This window comes from Notolepis coatsorum (assembly GCF_963971535.1).
Source record: "Notolepis coatsorum genome assembly, chromosome: 19".
Taxonomy (NCBI): domain Eukaryota; kingdom Metazoa; phylum Chordata; class Actinopteri; order Aulopiformes; family Paralepididae; genus Notolepis; species Notolepis coatsorum.
Genome location: NC_140183.1, coordinates 81736316 through 81761083, shown reverse-complemented (window position 1 = coordinate 81761083; position 24768 = coordinate 81736316). Strand labels below are relative to the sequence as shown.

The following is a 24768-nucleotide window of genomic DNA, read 5'->3' as shown; positions in this document are numbered from 1 at the left end:
TCACAGAGTAGAGCACACAGAGTAAATCACACAGAGTAAAACACAGAGTAAACACAGAGTAAAACACACAGAGTAAAACACAGAGTAAAACACAGAGTAAAACACACAGAGTAAATCACACAGAGTAAAACACAGAGTAAAACACACAGAGTAAATCACACAGAGTAAAACACAGAGTAAAACACAGAGTAGAGCTCACACTCACAGAGTAGAGCACACAGAGTAAATCACACAGAGTAAAACACAGAGTAAATCACACAGAGTAAAACACAGAGTAAAAAACACAGAGTAAATTACACAGAGTAAAACACAGAGTAAAAAACACAGAGTAAAACACAGAGTAAAACACAGAGTAAAACACACAGAGTGTAGCGACTATCCTGATGTCCTGGTAGACCCTCGGTTGGGTGCGGGGATTCCTCGTCTTTGACGCGCAATTAGAAAATACACAATGTCGAGTCTGTGTCACCTGCCGTTGGGTGAAGTTCCCATTTAATTCAAGTATTTAGCATAATACACGTGATGAGCCAAACAATAATTACTTCATAATGCTGTTAATAATACTTAAACCGAGCGAGGGTACGTGCGTGTGTTCATGCGGTAAAAACCGTGAGATCTCTCCGTCACCCATACCTAGATACATTGATTGACAAGCCTACACCTGTGCCTTTATTCAAAACCTAAGCGCTCCGTGCTGCCACCCAGTGATGAACTTAACAAACTACAAACTAAGCACAAAAACCATCAAATAGCTCCTACACAGAGTAAAACACACAGAGTAAAACACACAGAGTAAATCACACAGAGTAAAACACACAGAGTAAAACACAGAGTAAAACACAGAGTAAATGACACAGAGTAAATGACACAGAGTAAAACACACAGAGTAAATCACAGAGTAAATCACACAGAGTCGGGCACAGAGAGTAAAACACAGAGTAAAACACACAGAGTAAATCACACAGAGTAAAACACAGAGTAAAACACAGAGTAAAACACACAGAGTAAAACACACAGAGTAAAACACAGAGTAAAACACACAGAGTAAAACACACAGAGTAAATCACAGAGTAAAACACAGAGTAAAACACAGAGTAAAACACAGAGTAAAACACACAGAGTAAAACACAGAGTAAAACACACAGAGTAAAACACAGAGTAAAACACAGAGTAAAACACACAGAGTAAAACACAGAGTAAAACACACAGAGTAAAACACAGAGTAAAACACACAGAGTAGGGCACACAGTCTTGTTGGAGCGTAGAGGAGACAACAGAATGATGTATGAACTTCAAAGATTAAACCAGATTAGCCAGCCACTGACACCCGTCTGACACACACACACACACACACACACACACACACACACACACACACGCGCGCGCACACGCACACACACACACACTCACACCCACACCCACACCCACACCCACACCCACACCCACACACACACACACACGCACACTTTGGTGTGTCATTATCATTACCACACTACTGTGACTCTATAAAATGGGCTGTAAATTCAACCAGGCCTCCCAATTAGCACCACTCACTTTCTCTCATCTAACCCCCCCTTTCTCTCATTGCCCTCTGTCTTTCATCTCTCTTTCTGTCTCTCCCTCCCTCTGCCCACCCCTCTCTCTTTCTCTCCTCTCCCGCCCTGTTTTCTGTCCATCTTCTTTCTTCTGTTTTGTCATCCTCCCCCCGCTCCTCCTCCCTCCCCTTCTCTCCTTCATCTCTGTACCACTGGTTTTATCTGCCCATATTTCACACGGTCTACTAAACCGCATCAGAGCCTGGTTTTATTACAGCACTCTATTTTAATGTTGGAGTTCACACTCTGCTTTCTGTTAATTATTCTCTCTCTCCTTTGTTTTCTATTATCTGCGTGTTTTCTCTCTCTCGTTCCTGACACCACAGGGTGAGCAGCACAGGGCTACCTGTATCCCATGTACAGGAGTACCTACTTCCACTCCTCTCATCTTGTTTCATCTCCTTTCTTCCCCTCCTCTCCTCCCCTTCTCCTCTCCTCTTCTCCTCTCTCCTTTACTCCTCTCCACTGGCTCCCTATGTAATTAGCGTACTGCATAGGAGAAACGGTTGTTTTTGACTCTGCGTTTCTCGCGGCTAACCACCATGTTATATTTAGCCAAGGGTTGGAGTTACGCCTGAAAATGACTGTGTTCCCTAGCACCCTTGCAGTGTGTGTGTGTGTGTGTGTGTGTGTGTGTGTGTGTGTGTGTGTGTGTGTGTGTGTGTGTGTGTGTGTGTGTGTGTGTGTGTGTGTGTGTGTGTGTGTGTGTGTGTGTGTTTGCCTCTGGCCGACACTATTCAATGCTTTAAGCAGGTCACCCGCAGACAAACAGGGCGTGGCTGTGTCTGTTTGTGTTTGTTATTTTGTGTTTGTGTGTCATCATGGCAAAACCGGATACAAATGCACAGATGTGGTGGTTGTGTGCTATGACACTCACATGACAGGCACTGAGGCACATGACCAGTTCTATTTACCGTAACAGCCAGTGTATGTTCATGTATCATATGTGCCCAGGTATGGACTTCAGGGTCATGTTGAGGGATCTTAAAAATAAATTTTTTTATTATGAAAGTACAGATTCATACCTTCAAAATAAGCCATCACTTGAACATTTTGGTGGGATACTTTTCAAACTACTTCCTATGAACCATGGTGATATCACAAAAACGTATTCAGAGATAATAGCCTTCAAGAGACGAGCAGGCTATTCGGTGACAATAGTGAAACAACTACAACACTACCCAGAATTCATTGTAATCCATGGCCCCCCTCTCTCTAGGACAGTTAACACCTGGCAGCTTTCCAGTCTGAGGCCCTTTGTTGTGCAAACACAACACCCAGAGGAACGAAATTCGTTCGCTCATAAAATTCGTGACATTCTAAATGTGTTTTAATGGTGTTTAATTTAATGACACCCGCGTCCCGACACGCGTTTGTCTCAAGTTACGTTGCTTATAACTTATAACTTATAACATTAAGATAGTGTATTAACATTGTTATTCTCTCTCTAAGAAAGGAGAGCTTGTGTCTGTGTGTGTTTCAACACCTCGATAAGTACCTGTACTTAATACGCGGACAGGCCGCACCCAGCGAATAGCCCTCGCGTGTAGTTTTTTCACAGTATGAGAGAAAATACTTGTCGAACTATATAACAATAATTACCTCATTTACAAGTTGTATTTAAGTTTGCAAATAAGGGCAAATAAGGGAACACATTAATGACAGTTCAAAGATGTAAAAAAAAAAAAAAAAATCGATTTTTTTGGATTTTCTGAAGAGCAAGACATTTGTTCACTTCCCGACACCTCTCTCTGCCCGAATCAAATCGGGTTTGGCCGCGTCGGGGCACATATATGAATAATCCTGGTCACCTGATTTGTCCAGGTGGAATAAAATTATTATTTTCTTTGTCATTGTCTGTCAATGGAGAGCCACACTTACACCCAACCTGTCTGTCGATGGAGAGAGCCACACTTACGCCCAATCCGTCTGTCGATGGAGAGAGACACACTTACACCCAGTCTGTCTGTTTCCCAAACCATTCATTTTCTCAGAGAGGCATTTCAAATTGTATATGATCTTATGGAGGAAGTTATTTTAAACCTTAGGAAACCCAGTGTACTGTATATACATTTACTCCCTGGGATCCCTGCCTCTCTCTCTGGCCTCTCTCTTTCACTTTCCTTTTTACCCTCCCCCACTCACACAAACACACACAAACACAGAGAGAGACATCCCTCTCTCTCTGTCTTTCTCTCATCATCATACATCATCTGTTCCGGTCATATTTACAGAACGTGATTACAGCCATGGAACTCAGTAACGTCTGTCTGTCTGTCTGTCTGTCTGTCTGTCTGTCTGTCTGTCTGTCTGTCTGTCTGTCTGTCTGTCTGTCTGTCTGTCTGTCTGTCTGTCTGTCTGTCTGTCTGTCTGTCTGTCTGTCTGTCTGTCTGTCTGTCTGTCTCTCTCTCTCTCTCTCTCTCTCTCTCTCTCTCTCTCTCTCTCTCTCTCTCTCTCCAGTACGGAGGCGTTCAGTGTGGAACGAGGGGCGAGAGAGGGCGCCACCAAGGTGATGATCGTGGTGACGGACGGAGAGTCACATGACGGGGAGGAGCTACCGGAAGCCCTGGAGGAGTGCGAGAAGAGAAACATTACTAGATACGCCATCGCTGTGAGCACACACACACACACACACACACACACACACACACACACACACACACACACACACACACACATGTTCACATACAGTATATATACACACCCGCACAAACACACTTTCTCTCTTGCACAGCCCTAATACACACACGCACATCTTGATTTATACCAATATGTCAAATCTATCTATCTATCTATCTATCTATCTATCTATCTATCTATCTATCTATCTATCTATCTATCTATCTATCTATCTATCTATCTATCTATTTATCTACACACAAACACACACGCACACACACACACACAAATATGCACACAGACACACACACACGCACGCACACACACACACACACACACACACACACACACACACACACACACACACACACACACACACACACACACACACACACACTTGCATACAGTATATACACACCCACACAAACACACTTTCTCTCTTGCACAGCCCTAATACACACACGCACATCTTGATTTGTTTTTATACATAGCTTTAAGTCAATATAATATATATATACCAATATGTCAAATCTATCTATCTATCTATCTATCTATCTATCTATCTATCTATCTATCTATCTATCTATCTATCTATCTATCTATCTATCTATCTATCTATCTATCTATCTATCTATCTATCTATCTACAAACACAAGCGTGCATGCACGCACACACACACACACACACACACACACACACACACACACACACACACACACACACACACACACACACACACACACACAAATATGCACACAGACACACAGACACACACACACACACGCGCACACACACACACACACACACACACACCTGGACACAATTATGCTACTTTACGTGCTTGTGCAGCATCCCTGACATTCCTGACATGATGTGAGAATGAGCCATGGTGACCATCGATCCACTCCCCCCTAACAACCCCACAACACTGCCACTGCTCCCCAGAAATAGCCCCAGCAGATCACCAAATGAAGCCCTCTGGTCTACCAAAATAACCTAGTGGGGAACAAAACCTCTGCCTCACACACACACACACACACACACACACACACACACACACACACACACACACACACACACACACACACACACACACACACACACACACACACTGGTGCTGTGGTTTTGGTGTCATCAGGGTGATAGACTCCAGTGGTAGGGCTGGTCTCAGACCCCTCCTTTCCCCACTGGGGACACTGGGACCTGCAGAGCCACTGGCTCCGCAGGAACCACAATGGAGGGGAGCAGGAGCCAACGTGGAGGAGGAGAAGACAGATGTCACCATAGAAACACATGAAGATGGCGAAGATCAAATTATTGCTAGGATCTGATAGTGGTCTGAGTTGTTGTAAAGTCATTTTTGGAGAGAGAAAGAAAGAAGAGAGAGAGAGAGAGAGAGAGAGAGAGAGAGAGAGAGAGAGAGAGAGAGAGAGAGAGAGAGAGAGAGAGAGAGAGAGAGAGAGAGAGAGAGAGAGAGAGAGAGAGAGAGAGAGAGAGAGAGAGAGAGAGAGAGAGAGAGAGAGAGAGAGAGAGAGAGAGAGAGAGAGAGAGAGAGAGAGAGAGAGAGAGAGAGAGAGAGAGAGGGGGTAAATGAATAAGCAGATAAAAAAGTATTAAAGTATTAGGATGGAAGCTGAAGATAGAGAGCATATAAACAGACTCTTGGCTTGTGTCGGTCCGACAACATATCCATGTTCCAAAGGGACATAAAGGAGGGAAAGAGATGTCATATAGACTTGTCAGTGTGGTCTGGTAGAAGAGAGAGGAGAGGAGAGGAGAGGAGAGAAGAGAAGAGAAGAGAAGAGAAGAGAAGAGAAGAGAAGAGAAGAGAAGAGAAGAGAAGAGAAGAGAAGAGAAGAGAAGAGAAGAGAAGAGAAGAGAAGAGAAGAGAAGAGAAGAGAAGAGAAGAGGAGAGGAGAGGAGAGGAGAGGAGAGGAGAGAACGCCAACAACACCCCTGTAGAGGAAAGGACAGAAAGTCAAGGAAACAAGGAAACACAACAGAAACAAACAGGAACAGAACACAAAAGGCTGAGAAAGGAAAATGAAATATCACAACTGCTGCTTCTTAAAAAAATATATATAGAATAATCATATAAAAAAATATATATGAATGAATGAATGAATGAATGAAATAGTATTTTCGTGTCATGTCCGATGACCCATCCCTTACGGGATTATAAGACACTAAAAACAACAATTGAACATAACAATCACTTCTCAAGGTTTGTAAACTACACTGTGCACACCATCAGAGGCCAAAATACATCACATATGCAGGTGCAGCTCAATAAATTTGAATATTGTGGAAAAGTTATTTTATTTCAGTAATTCAATTCAAAAAGAAAAACTCTCATAGATTATAGATTCATTACACACAAAGTGAAATATTTCAAGCCTTTATTTGTTTTAATTTAGATGATTATGGCTTACAGCCCAAAATTCAGTATCTCAGAAAGTTTGAATATTACATAAGACCAAAAAAAAAAATTTAATATAGAAATGTCAGATTCAGATTACTTTATTCACCATATTGTATATGCAAATGGACGTGATTCGACAGTGCATGATTTTTTCACACAAAAAAAGTATGTTCAACTATGTTCACTCAGTACGTGGTTGGGGCTCCTTTTGCACAAATTACTGCATCAATACAGCGGAATATATTGACTTTTCCACGATATTCTAATTTATTGAGCTGCACCTGTATGTTCTTTTCGTGCGTTTATCCCAAGCTTTCTCTAAATATTCTGCAAGTGCAAATACCCTGTGATCAAAAATCCATTTTAATCTATCTGCATCACTAAACCACATTAACTCAAGGTTTTTACACCTGTCAAATAACTTTATATTTATATTATATATAATAATAATATATATATTTATATGTTTTTTTTTGGTTTTTTTTAACAAACTTTTATTACAGCTGCAGGAGGCAACTTAGAAATGAGCAAGAGTGAGTTTACCTGCTTGGTAGAAATAGAGCAAGCTCTGCATCACCTTTGAAGCCCAAACAACACCACTTGGCAGGCCAAAAACATCTGATTGGTATCCTATAGTCACTCTCAACCTTCCAACTGTCCAACACAAGGGGGGGACGGGGATGGGGGGCGGTTGTGAAGGCAGGCTACAGTATGACTACTGTTAGAGGTAGACACACAGATGTGTGGACCATGAACCATGTTAAGAGACATGTGTGAGGGTGGGTTCATGGTCTTCATGGTCATATCACTGCACACTGCTGAAACTGTCAGTCAGCATATGGAGAGAACATACTCCTATCATTGTAGAGAGAGGTCTGTGAGAGAGAGAGAGAGAGAAAGAGAGAGAGAGAGAGAGAGAGAGAGAGAGAGAGAGAGAGAGAAGGGGATAGATAGTATACAGACAGAGAGAGCGAGAGAGTGTGTGTGTGTGTGTGTGAGAGAGAGAGAGAGAGAGAGATAGAAGGGGATAGATAGTATACAGACAGAGAGGGAGAGTGTGTGTGTGTGTGTGAGAGAGAGGGATACATAGTATCCAAACATAGGGAGAGAGAGTGTGTGTGAGAGAGGGAGAGAGAGCGAGATAATACATAATATACAGAGAGAGAGAGAGAGAACAGGATAGATACTGTAGTATACAAACAGAGGGAGAGAGAGAGAGAGAGAGAGAGAGAGAGAGAGAGAGATAGTATACAAACAGATGGAGAGACATGGCAAAAGACAAATGTAGATAAACTAAACCATGAAGAATGAGGTGAAGTTTGTGTGGCAGTGTTTTATTTTTTGTTCAGAGAATCATAGTGATGACAGGAGAGAGAGAATAAGTATTCATAATGTGTCTCATTATGCAAAACACGCCCCATTTAGTTTGATTGATTGTAGACACGCCCCCTTTGAGATGATTTATGGCCCCCTTCTCTGATTGGTCGATGATTCAAGGAGGCGGGACTTCCGGATGTGTCAGACCTTATAATGGCATATAGCCGCACCCCTTTTAGTTTGATTGATTGCGATGATTTATGACCCCTTTTGGGCTTCTCTGATTGGTCGAGGATGCAAGGAGGCGGGACTTCCGGTTTAGGAGGCGGGACTTCCGGTTTAGGAGGCGGGACATCCGGTTTAGGAGGGGAGGGACATCAGGTTTCGGAGAAGAAGGAGTTTTCAGATTTCTTTTCAAAATAAAAGTTTTATTTTTATTTTTCAGAAATAAAAGTTTCAAAATAATTTTTATTTTTTTATTTTCAGAATAAACATTTCAGAATAAACATTTCACAATGTATGTGTAGGGGATTTAAGAATAAGTGTCTATCTTCAGAATAAATTTATGTGGACATAAATAAACATTTCAAATGTGTGTGGGGGAATTAAGAATAAGTGTATGTGTTCAGAATGTGTGTGTGTGTGTGTGTGTGTTTTCCTGGATAAATGTGTGTGTGTGTGTGAGTGTGTTCAGAAAATGGTTGCATGGAGGATTAGAATGTGTGTGTGTGTGTGGGAATTAAGAATAATACAATGTGTGTTCAGAATAAAGTTTCAGAATAAGTGTTCTACATGATTCCTCTGTGTTCAGAAAATGGATGCATGGAGAATGCTTTCTTCCAAGTGGTATGTGTTTCTTTAAGCAGAAAAGGCCCAAGTGGCATGCATCTCCCCTCTGAAGGCTGTCTCCCTCTCTGTCACATTCTGAAACACTAGACTGTTTCTCAGTAGACTGAATAACTCTCTGTCAAACTGCAGCTTCTCTGAAATGACAGCCCCCTTCGCTGTCATAGAAGCCGGGAGAAACGAAAGACATCCCCTCTTATTTCTGTATTCAGGTCCTGTCAAGCAGTGTTATATATTTATGACCCTGTAAGTCCGACTTCCCCTTTCTGGGGGGAGTCCTGAAAACTTCTGTGTGTGGGTGTGTGTGTATGTTTGTGGGTGTGTGTTTGCTTGGATAAAGCCAAATGCATGAGAGTGTTTAGACACTTACAATGTGTCTATATTATAGTTTCTTGGAGAATATCATAATCTTTAGACACTTGTGTTCAGAAAATTACAATGTGTATATATTTTAGTTTCATGGATAAAGACACAATCTTTAGACACTTGTGTTTAAGCAAAAGTCTAAATAAAAGAAAATACAATGTAAATGAATAATAGGTTGCTGTTGTTTGAAAAAAGAGTGATAACTTGTAACCAGACTAAGTATGTATGTATATATGTATGTATGTATGTATGTATGTATGTATGTATGTATGTATGTATGTATGTATGTATGTATGTATGTATGTATGTATGTATGTATGTATGTATGTATGTATGTATGTATGTATGTATGTATGTATGTTCAAGTTCTTTAATAGTTGTCATACAGAAGTACAGAATACTTTCATACAAAATGCTTCTTACTGTTACGCTCCAGAGACTGTGCTAGACAAGATAGTATCAAATAACATAATAACATAATATAGCATGAATTTAGAAGAAGAAAATGAGGTCACAGTGTTCGGTATAGACATATGTACAATGTTCTGAGTTACCATATAATATACAATACACAATACTATGCAGTGTACTAATGTACAGTACTATCTAGTGCAAAGCAGAAATGGGATGAGGTACAATTTTAGGTACAATTTACAGTAAGGTGTACGAGTTGTAGTGCAATCCTTCATCCATAAATATAAAGTGTGGGGAGTGGGTGCTACAGTGTGTTTGTTTAAAGTGGGTGTGTGCTATAAGTGTGTGGAGTGGGTGCTACAGTGTGTTTGTTTAAAGTGAGTGTGTGCGTGTGGATGTGTGTGCTATGTGCGTTTGGTGGTTGTTGTTGTGTAGTGTTCATTCATTGTTCGTTTAGCAGCCTGATGGCCTGGGGATAGAAGCTTCTTCTGAGTCTTTCTGTGCTCGCCTTGAGACTCCTGTATCGCTTGCCTGACGGCAGCAGTTCAAAGAGGCAGTTGTTCGGGTGACTGGAGTCTTTAATGATTCTCTTAGCCTTGCCCTTGCAACGCTTGTAGTAAATGTTCTGGAGGGTGGGGAGCCCCCCTCCAATTGTGCGTTCGGCTGAACGTGTCACTCTTTGTAGTCTGCTTTGGTCTTGTGCAGTGCTATTCCCAAACCAGGAGGTGATGTTGCCGGTCAAGATGCTCTCTATTGTACATGAGTAGAAGTTCTTAAGGATCTTCTGGCTGACTTGGAACTTCCTTAGGCGCCTGAGGAAGTAGAGGCGTTGTCGTGCCTTCTTCACAACACTGTTAATGTGTGTGGTCCATGTCAAGTCCTCGGATATGTAGGCTCCGAGGTACTTAAAGCTGTTGACTCTCTCAACCGGTGCCCCGTCGATGCTGAGGGGGCTGTAGTCCTTGACCCCCGACCTCCTGAAGTCCACAATCATCTCCTTTGTTTTGCTGACGTTCAGGGAGAGGCTGTTTTCCTGGCACCATCCCGCCAGGACCTTGACCTCTTCCAGGTAGGCCCTCTTGTCGTTGGCAGAGATCAGGCCCACCACCACTGTGTCGTCAGCAAATTTGACGATTGTATTGCTACTCCACTGAGCCACACAGTCGTGTGTGTACAGGGAGTAGAGGAGGGGACTCAGAACACAGCCCTGGGGGGCCCCTATGTTGAGGGTGATGGATGAGGAGGTGCAGTTGCCTGCTCTCACCACCTGGGGTCTGCCAGTCAGGAAGTCCAAGACCCACTGGCAGAGGTCATAGCCCAAGCCCAGGTCCCTAAGCTTGGCTATGAGTATGGAGGGGACTATGGTATTGAATGCCGAGCTGTAGTCTATGAATAGCATTCTCACATAGTTCCCCTGCCTCTTGTCCAGGTGTGATGCTGCTGTGTGCAGCACATGGGATATGGCGTCCTCCGTGGACCTGTTGGGGCGGTATGCAAATTGCAGGGGGTCCATGTTGATGGGGAGGGAGGAGCAGATGTAGCCCTTTACTAGCTTCTCGAAGCACTTCATGGCTATGGAGGTGAGAGCTACAGGGCGGTAGTCGTTGAGGCAAGCAGGCTTGGATTTTTTGGGTACAGGGATAATAGTGGACTTCTTCAGGCAGGTGGGGATGACAGCCTGTTCTAAGGACAGGTTAAATATGTCAGTGAATACTGGGGCCAGTTGGTCGGCACAGACTTTTAGGACGCGGCCGGGGATGCCGTCTGGACCTGCTGCCTTCCTGATATTCACTTTTTTAAAGGTCCGCCTCACCTCATGCTCTGTTACCCTGAACACTGCGCCTCCATCAGCAGCCGACCCCCCCCCCCTCATTGCCGAGGCTTGTGAGCTGGTGTTGTTATTACCAGCATCAAACCTCGCATAGAAGGTATTGAGGTCATTTGCTAAGGAGATGTCACTGTTCAGTTTGAGGGAGGCGCCTTTGTAGTCTGTCATCGTTTTGAGCCCCTGCCACATAGCTCTAGAGTCAGCTTGTTCAAACTGGAGTTCAATTTTATCCCTGTAGCGTCGTTTGGCCTCTGACACAGTCCTCCTTACGTTGTATCGCGCCACCTTGTGGTCATTCATGTTGCCTGCCTCTAGGCCGTCGTTGTATGCTTTGGTGCGCTCTCTCAGAGCTTCACGGACGGATTTGTCTACCCAGGGTTTTTGATTTGGGTAAACTTTCATTTTGGTAGTGGGGATTGTTTCTTTCACCCTAGTACAAACATAGTCCAGCACTGTCTCCGTGTAGGCATTAATGTTATCTGTGTCGCGGAACACATTCCAGTCTGTGTTGTGTGTATGTATGTATGTATGTATGTATGTAATATGTAGTGTTTGGTTATATGCTAAGTTCTGCTAGATGGCTCTCAAGGGGTGAGGGGCTGATTACAACCACGTGAAGCGTTTTATTTAAAATAGATTATTTTAAAAAGGTTGCATTACAGTGTTTTGTATTTTTGTTCACATTAATTATTACACTTAAAGATATGATTAGGTATAAAAGTTATATGTGGTAGTTTAGAGTTGTGCTGAAAATATAATGTACAGAAAAGATCTGTCTGTAAGGGTGTGTGTGTGTGTGGGGGGTGTGAATTGGGGCCCTCTTAGGTGCTAAAACACCACCATGGTGGCGTGAAGTTTAGGGAAGGCATGCAGACTTAGGCTATGGTTAGACTAGTGTATTCCTGGCGTTTTTTTATACGTTTTTGACGACGTTTCATGTCCTATCTACACAGAAACGCGTTTTTTGGCGTTTTTTTGTGGATACGGCTGAAACGCAAAATTGTGTTTGCGTTTGGAGATACGCAAAAAAACGAGTCGACAAACAGCGTGTAGTCAGCACGCTAGCCGTTGTTGCGAAAACGCCCATGCGCAGTAGATACCATCTGCGTGCCCTTCCGGTGACAGCAGAGTGTGTGTGTGTGTGTGTTTGGGACAGAGCTCCGTGTCCCAAATAGCTTCAGCTACCATGTGTTGTCAAGTTATTGTTATAAGGACCCCAGTCCAAGCTACAACAGTCTGCATTCCCTTAACAATTGTTTGTATTGAGCCGTATTGTATTGTACCCATATGCAATATGTTAAATAAAGTTTACATCCATTCATTCTGCTAGCATTACCGATGGCATGAGCAGCTGGCTAACGTGAGCTATCAGGATTCAGACCCTGTTAGCTCAGAGTTCCTCTTTCAACTTAAGAAGCATTAAACAAAATGGCCCAGTCATCTATTCACCTTTGTTTAATACACACAGCGTTGTCTCTAATGTTATCTAACTACTGATAGCTCGCGATATCATCAGTTTGGATGCTGGCTAAGTAGCGTGAGCTAACGTTAGCTTCTAGCCACAATGCTATATTGTTATAATGGCATACTCCATTGACGTTAGCATGCAGCTAACAATGCTACAATGCTACCGATCGTTTTTTAGCCTAAACTATCCGCTCTTGGTGGTCACTTGTGTTGATGTTAGTTTTGTTTCATCAACAAATGACAGGCAGAACACACAGTGAATGTATCCGTTTTGTTTATTGCACTTTTATTAGGCTTTGCTGAAAAAAGAATTGCTGCATTGAGCAAGATGGTGGCGCGGCATAGGCGCCTGCCTTATTGACATTTTGCTGGAGCTTCCAGGAAGTGTATTGGCACATTCGTTCTGATTGGTTGAAATTGCCTTCATGTTTGCCACCTACTGCCACCTACTGCTTTGGCAGTGTACTACATCAGTGTGCTCTGGTGACAAAAACGGAAAAAAAACGAAAGTGTGACTCGAGGCGCATGACGTCGCGGCGATACGCGGCGATGCGTATAAGAAAACAATACGAAGATGATACGAAAGGTGTAACCTCAGCCTTAGGCTATGGTTAGACTAGTGTATTCCTGGCGTTTTTTTATACGTTTTTGACGACGTTTCATGTCCTATCTACACAGAAATGCGTTTTTTGGCGTTTTTTTGTGGATACGGCTGAAACACAAAATTGTGTTTGCGTTTGGAGATACGCAAAAAAAACGCTTCGACAACAGCGTGTAGTCAGCACGGAGCAGTTGTTGCGAAAACGCCCATGCGCAGTAGATACCATCTGCGTGCCCTTCCGGTGACAACAGTGTGTGTGTTTGGGACAGAGCTCCGTGTCCCAAATAGCTTCAGCTACCATGTGTTGTCAAGTTATTGTTATAAGGACCCCAGTCCAAGCTACAACAGTCTGCATTCCCTTAACAATTGTTTGTATTGAGCCGTATTGTATTGTACCCATATGCAATATGTTAAATAAAGTTTACATCCATTCATTCTGCTAGCATTACCGATTGCATGAGCAGCTGGCTAACGTGAGCTATCAGGATTCAGACCCTGTTAGCTCAGAGTTCCTCTTTCAACTTAACAAGCATTAAACAAAATGGCCCAGTCATCTATTCACCTTTGTTTAATACACACAGCGTTGTCTCTAATGTTATCTAACTACTGATAGCTCGCGATATCATCAGTTTTGGTGCTGCTAAGTAGCGTGAGCTAACGTTAGCTTCTAGCCACAATGCTATATTGTTATAATGGCATACTCCATTGACGTTAGCATGCAGCTAACAATGCTACCGATCGTTTTTTAGACTAAACTATCCGCTCTTGGTGGTCACTTGTGTTGATGTTAGTTTTGTTTCATCAACAAATGACAGGCAGAACACACAGTGAATGTATCCGTTTTGTTTATTGCACTTTTATTAGGCTTTGCTGAAAAAAGAATTGCTGCATTGAGTAAAGCAAGATGGTGGCGCGGCATAGGCGGCGCCTGCCTTATTGACATTTTCTTTGCTGGAGCTTCCACCAGGAAGTGTATTGGCACATTCGTTCTGATTGGTTGAAATTGCCTTCATGTTTGCCACCTACTGCCACCTACTGCTTTGGCAGTGTACTACATCAGTGTGCTCGGCTGACAAAAACGAAAAAAAAAACGAAAGTGTGACTCAGGCGCACGACGTCGCGGCGATACGCATAAGAAAACAATACGAAGATGATACGAAAGGTGTAACCGCAGCCTTAGAGTAAAACTCTGACATATTTACAGGCAACATTCAAATACAAATGGTTTATATCTTTGTAACATGAAAGTTAGTGTACAACATTATACTCATAGCATATTTTTTAGTTCACACAATGGAAAGGGTAGCTGTAACATAATCTGACCATTGCCTAACTAACCTTACAGTCATGCATTTGTCCTAATAAACTAACCTACACTATAACATGCAGCACTTTGATGAATATTGTTACACAGCTGACAGAGTTGTATTATAATTATAATTTGGATAAAAGCGTCAGCTAAATGACTAAATGTAAATCTAAATGTTGTAATACCAGCTATTTGACAGTTTTGGGACACAGTGGTGACCATAGAGATAGCTGTAGTTATTATTTCGTAAAACGAATACAATGTATTAAGATATAAATAGAGCAATGTCATAGAGATATTCGAGTCTTTGACAAGGTTAAGAGGTTACAGATCAGAGAAATACTTTTGTCTTGTTTACATCAGAGTCCCCCATTTTCAATTCACCAGGGTCTACATGACATACAGATAGACAGTACTGCTATATCCATACATTTAGGACATACCAGATTGCAAATACAGCACTGTTTGTGATACAAAACAAAAGAAAATAGTGATAACTTGTATGTGTGTGTGTGTCCAAGCTGTTTTAACTGTTTCAATAGGGTATTTCATATGTCTTAAATTTATAAATTAAGACTTATTTTTGGATATAGATCACTTCAAAGCATGATTGTCCATAAACTGTTTCAATGCTAAGCCTGTATTTATAATGCATTTATAGGCCAACTACCCTTTTTAACATGGTTCAAACCTCAACATAACATCAAACTTATATGTCACAGTAACCAGAAAATAGCACATAGTTTGGGGAAAAGGCCTTCTCTGAAAGCTAGGCCAGTAAAGGATTTAAAAAAAAACTTTTAAACTGTAGGCCCTTCACCACCCTATCTGATTTTAAAGTTCAAATTAAGGGTATTTAAAGAATGAGACCATTCAATATAGTTTGCTTCACTACATAACGGGGTGTTATATTTTATATTTATGACCTGACCATCTCTCCCATACCAAGCTCGTGCAGATCAATACCTTCCATCCTCTTTTTACCCCGAAAAACCCATTCAATATAGTTTGCTCCACCTCAAATGTAACCCCAGGGCCCACTTTGTCTTTTTTCTATGTCTCAGGCTGCTTTTTGTGTATTTTTAGGTCTTTTGTTGTTGCTGTCATTTAGAGCCACGTCTAGCTAAAAAAGGGGTCAATGATCTCAAATGACTACTTGGTAAAAGGTTTAGCATCTTTCATGCATGAATTTCAACTCTAACGTGTTACACCCGAGTAAATCAGCCATAATTTTTGCAAACACTATAGTTCTAAACAGTGTATTACAAAATCTTTGTATCTACTGTAGACAATATGCAATTATATCATTGTCACCTGAAAACATATTGCAGGATATGTAGCAGAAACTATGGTAAATGTAAAAAACATGAGTTTCAAGTTTCTTTATTAGTTGTCATACAGAAGTACAGAATACTTTTATACAAAATGCGTCTTTCTGCTACGCTCCAGAGACTGTGCTAGGCAAGAGATAAGTATGAAATAAAATAGTATAGCATGTAAAATAGAAGTAAAACTAGAAGTCACGTAGACACAATGTTCGATGCAGAATAGAAGTAACTGAGTTACCATACAATATACAATGCAATACTAATATACAATAATATATAGTACAAAGCAGAAATGGGGGTGAGGTACAATTTAGGCATAATTTACAGTAAGGTGTACACAGGTATGGGGTGTAATGCAAATCCATTACCAATATAAAGTGTGTTTAGGTGTTCTAAAGTGTGGAGAGTGGGTGCTGCATTGGGTTGTTTGTTTAAAGTGAGTGTGTGCGTTTGGATGGGTGTTTTGTGAGTGCATTTGATGGTTGTTGCATAGTGTTATTGTTCGGTATATGATAACACATAATCCTATTGAATTCTGAATTTTTTGCTTATTGGTTGAGTGTCAATGATACACTTAAAGGAAAACTCCAACATTTTGGGAAATTAGCTTATTTAACACCTTCCCAGGAGTTAGACAAGAAGATACATACCTTTTTTGTCTCTGTGCGTGCATTTAGCTTTGTGAACAGTCGCTCCGTTAGCGTAGCTTAGCTTCATCACTGGAAGTGGGGGGGGGCGGGGGGGGGGGGGCGGAGCCTGACGTTCCCTACAGGGTCTTACAGTCACCAAATACAACTCCAAAACATTCCTGTAAACATGTTGTGACCTGTGTATTCACCACGTGGAGAAATAAAAAATAATTGAATTAGACAATTACGTTTTATAAGCAAATATACTCTGAACTATTTTTTGCCTAACCACTCAGTCAGTGGTTTCAACGTGAAGCCGTGTTTGTTGATATTCTCATTCCTTCAAAGGATCCGAACCGATTGAAGTTTATGGATACCATGACTTAAAATCCTCTTACCTTGACGATTAAAAGCCTCCCCAATTTAGAAAACAGTAATCCAATGGCTGGTATTGATAATATAATACTAACTACTGCACGCTCGGAGCTAACCGGAGCTAACACAGAACAGGATGGTAAAGCAAATATAATGACTTCCTTTCTGGGGTTTTCAAAATAAAAGTGCGACGTTTATAGCAGCAGAAAACGTTTATTTTGTACATTATCTAACGTTAACACAAACCTAAACTAACGTTACAACTAACCTAAAGTTAGTTTAGGTTCGTGTTAACGTTAGATAATGTACAAAATATATATATATTTTTTTACTCTTTTTCTTTTTTTAAACAACAGATGTATGTTTATTTTGCAGCAATTCTTTGTCGTTGCCGCCATCTTTAGTGTTACATCCCCTCACACTCCAGTTCTCAGGCTACAGCTGGTTTAAAAGCGAAAGTAAACCGGCTTCTCTGCTGGCTGTGGCTCCAGGGGAGTTGAACAGTTCTGGCTCTGCTAGTTTATTTTTTATCTTTTGGCGCTTTTTTGGTGGACAAACCACCGCACATGTGCACCGTGACTTGTGACTGGAGTCTAGTTCTGCTGTGTACAGACGGTTTCAAACTGTATTTTAAATTAGAAAGCAAACAAAATAAATGGACAAGAGAAAAATAAATCTCAATTTGGTCAGTATTGTCATTTGGACAAGCAAAGTCATTACTTTAAGTTGCAGGCAAGAAAGACAAGTCTGTCCACTGTCTCTGGTTTTAAAACTGCCCTGTTGCAGGTCACACAAAAAAATATATATATATATATATATATATATATATATATATTTTTGTATTTTTTGTATATATCTATATATAAAAAACGATTTTTAGATTTCTTTTTTATTTCGATATTCGATATCGATTATTAAAATATATCGCGATATTTATCGTTATCGTTATATCGCCCAGCCCTAGTCTGTCCTCACCTTAACCCCTTCGTTAGTAACCATTCCGCAAGTCCGAAGACATTCTAACCAGGCCGGTACCGGTACTGAGAAGAGGATATACTCATGACATGTATTAAGGAACCTTGAGAAGATGGTTAGATTAGTCTCTACACCAAAAGCCAGAGTACTTTTTATAGATATCCGCCCGTAATACACATACCCGTAGTCTATCGAGCTTATTACCAGGGTGAATATCTGTCCATCCTTAAGCGTTCTACCCACTAATCCATCCATAGCCTCATACGAAGCTTTTTTTTAGCTTCCAAAATTCTCTCTCCGATAGGTCTATCTCAGATCTTCTTCCAGCACCCTGGAAATTCTCCAAGGGGGTCTTGTAGAAGACAACTCTCTCAAATTTAACATCATAACAGAATCCGAGGACCCCATCCCTGAGGGGCCATATCTCGGTGTAAAACATGCTACCAAATTTGGATGGTGCAAGTAACTCGGCCTTAAAATGCGCTACTCGGACTGACGTGCGTATAGTAGATGTAGCTAGACTGCTCGCCATTTTTTACTTTCTAGGGTCTCTCTAAGAGGGAACTCTCTAAATATATAGGTTTTTATCCAACCCTGACCGCCTATATAGCGTCATACAGACCCGTCCACAGCTTCGCCCCCACCCCCATACAGAAATACATTCGTACCCACACAATCTTTGACAGAAACTTTGAAGTATCAGCTGTTGTTTAAAGTATCAGGATCATAGCATAGGAAATGGGGAGATTCTTCAGCTGTATTACGAGTTTTATAAACTATGATATCACATTGCTTTTAAAACATGCTATCGCTGGGCGGCTACGTGGCGTAGTGGGCAAGGCGCTCGCCACGAATGCAGAGACGCTGGGCTCGCCTGTTCGAGCCCAGCGCTCCACATTGCTTTCAGTTTAGCTGGTCGTTCATACTAATACACATTGGCCGTATTAGGGGGTGGGAAACTGATGGGTGGGTATTCGGGCGTTGTGGACAGCGACTCCTACAGGTCGGTTGGTGCGCCTGCGCAGTAGAATCAGGAAGTGTCGGGGGCAGCGTGAGCCTCCCACGCGTTACTCCTCGCCACTGAGAGATCGAGCTGCGCAGGTGAAAAGATGCGACTGCTGTTACCTCAAGTACCGGAGGGGACTTGTGCTATGTATGACTTAGTCCACATTGCAGCCGGCTTGTGGGAGGCAAGAAACAGCGTTTGTGACAGGGGAGGGTTGAATTGGATGATACGAAATTGGGATGGGAGAAAAATATAGAAAAATGGGAGAAAAAGTGGATAAAATAAAAACATGCTATCGCTAATAAAGTCAACGATGCCCAGTTGTACACTGTAAATGGAAATGTCAATAGCGTGCGCTTAAGGCTTTTTGAAAATATGTTGAAGCTTGTGAGAGAGAAAGGCTTGTTAAATAATGATATGATAGAGACACTCTCAAAGGATGAAAGTCTTCTATCTGAAAACGGCTTAGTTACTATTTTAGATCATATGAATGGTAATTTTAACAGAACACACCTGTTATGCTTATACACCGTAATAGTGGATGTTACGGCTTTTAAGCTGAAAAATCATAAGTGTTTAGAAACTTTAGATATTAATCACATTATCGATGTTATGCATGCTTATATTATTGATAAAAAAAGTTACAACTTGATCTGCAATATTCTTTAATACATTTTTATAATATACCCAACTGCGTTTTTCTACCTCAAGGGTGTAATAATTGTTTTGAATGATTCTAAGTTCCTCCTTACAGTTATAGATGTTTAAAAATAAAAAATATTATCCAGTTGTGCAACTATCTTCAGCTATGTGAATGTGATCCCTTTAAAACTTTGAAATGTCAGCACTGCTATGTAAACAATACCACTACCCCTAGCAGCCAGAGGTGTATGCCCCCTGCAGAGTTTGCTGATCCCCTTTTCTAACTCTCTTTTTGGTTAAAAATGTCAGTTAAATGTAATGCATGCAAACATTTTAACATTTGTTAGGATCATGATCAAATCATATTTATTTGTAAGGTCCTACAATACATACATTAATGTCCCCTTGGGTCAAACACATCTTCTTTAAACAAGTCAAGAAGAAGTATCACAATAAATCATGAATAAGCTATAAAATACCATAAGTCCACCAAATTTAAAATAAATGAATGCAACACAGTCATACATATCCTTGCAAAGGTATGTAGAAACCTATCAATAGGACGTAAATGCATCTCAGACCCTTTCAAGGGGATCTACCTTCTTAGATGTTGTTGATAGCAGTGTTGCACTAAAACAACCAAACAGTCAAACAGCTACAATAAAACATACCAACACATTTGTTTTGTATAGAAAAGGTGTAATCCCCATAGCAGGAGTCAGATATTTATCTTTTTGTACACGTTTTTTAAGTGAAATATATTAGTAGAACTCTTTTTACATCATTCTACATAAGAGTTACATGTTTTGATATTATAAATGAAATGCCTCATTGTTTTAAGATGTTTCATACAAAATATAATCGATCCACTATACCCCCTGTAACGGGGTATACTGTATCGCTACCTAGGGCACTGTGAATCAGTCCAGATATTATACATTATTTTTTCACAAACAGCATCTTTATTGTGTGAACGAAGCATAACTTTCATGTAGAAATAAGACAAGTCAACAATAGACCTACCAATCAGGCCATCACTGAAACAATTGTTTTTGCTACACAGTTAATTTCACAGAGTAAATTTTACTCAAACTGAGTACATTTGGATAATTGAATGTGAATGATATATTCCCATCTGTAACCAAGATAATCACGGTAAAACCTAACATTGTATTATTTTCATGGTTATAATGAATAAAAATACATCTTTGTTTTAAGATGTTTCATGCTAAATGGTTCTTAAAGTGAATTTCCTTCAATCATCTACGGACAAGGATCAAACAACCTCCGCCGGTAATACTCTGCATTTAGCTTTTTTCTGTAAATTAATAAATATTTGTATTGGTATGTTGTCCTGCATGTGAAGTATTGTATCAACAACTCTAATAAATAACGGCTTTATGCTACTTTCATACATGTTAACCATACTTTACACTAACACATATATGGTGAGTGAGTTAGATTTTTATTTGCCTTAGAACTATCATCTTTGAGCTGTTTGAATATCTCCTATCGTGTGTAACTATAGGATTTAATGCATATCGAAATATTGAGTATATTACACAATTATTTAGTGTGGCTAAAAAGTATTTTAACTAGATGCTGTTCTGCAAAGTAATTCAGAAATGTATTTGTTGTATAATATACCTTAGAACAGCTTAAAGAAAATACCTTTGGGGCTTGATTGTACTAAACTTATAAAAAATACATCTGTATTGAAACACTTTGTTTTTACCTTATCATTGTGTAAACGTCTATTTTAACTGTATCGGTCAGTTTCATGATTTTAGATGTTTATAATTGACACTCAACCAATAAACAAAAAATTCAGAATTCACTAGGATTATGTGATATCATGTTTTTACATTTACCAAAGTACATGTTTTCATATGACAACGATATAAATACAAACTGTCTATAGTAGATACAAAAAGGTTTTGTAATACACTGTTTAGAACAATGCTGTTTGCAAATAGTCTGTTTTACTTATGTAGCAGATTAGCGTTGCATTCTTGCATGACAATTGGTAAAACCTTTTACCAGGTAGTCAATTGAGATCATAGACCCCTTTTTTCCGAGCTAGACCTGGTCCATATGACAGATAAAACATAACCAAACACCTAAAAATACACACAAGAAGCAGATTGATAAAATGGAAACAGTAAAACGGGTCTAATCACTGTAATTACAGCACCATACTGTTTGTCTTACAAAGGAGCGAGGTGTCTTGGGGGTGATATATGTCAACCCCTTGACAAATTAACATTATCCTCCTACATGCAGAGATCCTTCTGACTAATGATTCAATCTAGTAAAAACCGACCTGTTTCATGATTTTAGATGTCTATTTTAAGTGTATTATTGACACTCAACCAATAAGCAAAAAAATAAGAGGGGATGTCTTTCGTTTTCTCCCTCCTTCTATGACAGCAAAGGGGGCTGTCATTTCAGAGAAGCTGCAGTTTTGAGTTATTCAGTCTACTGAGAAACAGTCTAGTGTTTCAGAATGTGACAGAGAGGGAGACAGCCTTCAGAGGGGAGATGCATGCCACTTGGGCCTTTTCTGCTTAAAGAAACACATACCACTTGGAAGAAAGCATTCTCCATGCATCCATTTTCTGAACACAGAGGAATCATGTAGAACACTTATTCTGAAACTTTATTCTGAACACACATTGTATTATTCTTAATTCCCACACACACACACACATTCTAATCCTCCATGCAACCATTTTCTGAACACACTCACACACACACACACATTTATCCAGGAAAACACACACACACACACACACGCATTCTGAACACATACACTTATTCTTAATTCCCCCACACACATTTGAAATGTTTATTTATGTCCACATAAATTTATTCTGAAGATAGACACTTATTCTTAAATCCCCTACACATACATTGTGAAATGTTTATTCTGAAATGTTTATTCTGAAAAAAAAAAAAAAAAAATATTTTGAAACTTTTATTTCTGAAAAAATAAAAATAAAAAAAAAACGTTTATTTTGAAAAGAAATCTGAAAACTCCTCTTCCGAAACCTGATGTAGGGCAGAAGACGGCAGCTCGCGGCTCAGAGAGAGCAGCAGGGCAGGAGACGGCAGCGAGGGGCTCAGAGAGAGAGCAGCAGGGCAGGAGACGGCAGCGCGCGGCTCAGAGAGAGAGCAGCAGGGCAGAAGACGGCAGCGCGAGGCTCAGAGAGAGAGCAGCAGGGCAGGAGACGGCAGCGCGCGGCTCAGAGAGAGAGCAGCAGGGCAGGAGACGGCAGCGAGCGGCTCAGAGAGAGAGCAGCAGGGCAGGAGACGGCAGCGCGCGGCTCAGAGAGAGAGCAGCAGGGCAGGAGACGGCAGCGAGCGGCTCAGAGAGAGAGCAGCAGGGCAGGAGACGGTAGCGCGCGGCTCAGAGAGAGAGAGCAGCAGGGCAGGAGACGGCAGCGCGCGGCTCAGAGAGAGAGCAGCAGGGCAGGAGAGAGCAGCGCGCGGCTCAGAGAGAGAGCAGCAGGGCAGGAGACGGCAGCGAGCGGCTCAGAGAGAGAGTAGCAGGGCAGGAGACGGCAGCGCGCGGCTCAGAGAGAGAGCAGCAGGGCAGGAGAGGGCAGCGCGCGGCTCAGAGAGAGAGCAGCAGGGCAGGAGACGGCAGCGCGCGGCTCGGAGAGAGAGAGCAGCAGGGCAGGAGACGGCAGCGCGCGGCTCAGAGAGAGAGCAGCAGGGCAGGAGACGGCAGGAGACGGCTCGGAGAGAGAGTAGCAGGGCAGGAGACGGCAGCGCGCGGCTCGGAGAGAGAGCAGCAGGGCAGGAGACGGCAACGCTCTTTTAGTGGATGTCTGTCTCGTGTCTCGGGAGTCCACTCGCTTGCGGCGCCTGATGGGACGACCAATCACAGCTCACCATGGAGCTTCTCTCTCTCCTGTGCGGCTGTCGTCATTCACTTCACTTTTGGAGAAGTTAATTTAAATATCTTCCAGAGTTTGTAGAAACATAAAAACCCTGGACGCTCGTGACCCTAACCTCAGGCGCCCCCAAAAGTGGCCATTTTAGTTTTCGTTTTTGAGGACTGCATACTTTTTGCAAACCAAAATACTATACTTTATCCTTATAGCACATGCATGAGCCTGGTCTCTTTTGAAAGATAACATTCTGACGTTTCTGATACAATAAATAAATTCACTTTAGTGCTAATGAAATAGAGTAACATAGGTCTGAACTTGAGTTGAACTCAAACATGTGTACTTATGTTTTTCTGTAGTAGTTGCAATATCCAAAGGTATATTTAAAAGAAAATTGGTATGGCTCCATAGCCTGAAGTCTTGTGTAGTAGGGGAGAGTGGGGTGAGTAGTTCCACTTTTTACTTAAAGTGCCTTTAAAGCAAGGGGATTACAGTAATGCCCCCAACTAAAATATGTACATATCGTTTAGAATGTTGTGCATCCCTGGGGACAATCACTTTGGATCTTAAATAAACAGTTTCAGAAATATAGCTTTAGAAAAAAAAGTGGTTTTGTGGCACAACTTGCTCCCGGTGCGGGGTAAGTTGTGACATTAGAGAGAATACACTGGGGTAAATTGTGCCATTGATAATTTTACGTAAAACAGATCATTTTAATCTCAAAAGCGGTAAAAGCATCCTGCAGTTATTCATCTCCTTTCCAACCTGACGTATAGTCTTCCCCTGTTGCACCTCTTTCACTGCTCTTTCCAACTTCTCAAGAGGAGTTGAAACCCTGTCTGTCTTCCGTTTGTATATCCGCGTGGCATGATGGATTTTGGTCTAAAATTAAGAATATCACATAGTTTTAGTGATCAAATGCAAGAATGCAATGTACAATAACAATACAATACAATAAAGTAATATATATAGTTAATAAAATAAGTTGGGGCAACTTAACAAAGAGAATATCTGGCACAACTTAACCCAGGCCCTTTGGCACAAATCACCCCAAGCCTACCATTTTGAAAAAAATGCATCCCCCAGCTGTTTTGAGCTAGCATCATGCTAACTGTATAGACTCATGGTGTAGC

General features: G+C 41.2%; 1 protein-coding gene across 1 annotated transcript in view; it reads left to right on the top strand.

The window, feature by feature from the left end:
- The window catches only part of itga10 (integrin, alpha 10), a 134819-nt gene that overhangs the window by 63201 nt on the left and 46850 nt on the right, over positions 1-24768 (top strand). The window contains exon 8 of the mRNA XM_084336733.1: positions 4056-4206. Within this exon, the coding sequence (XP_084192859.1) occupies positions 4056-4206 (151 nt within the window). The remainder of the gene's footprint in view (positions 1-4055; positions 4207-24768) is intronic.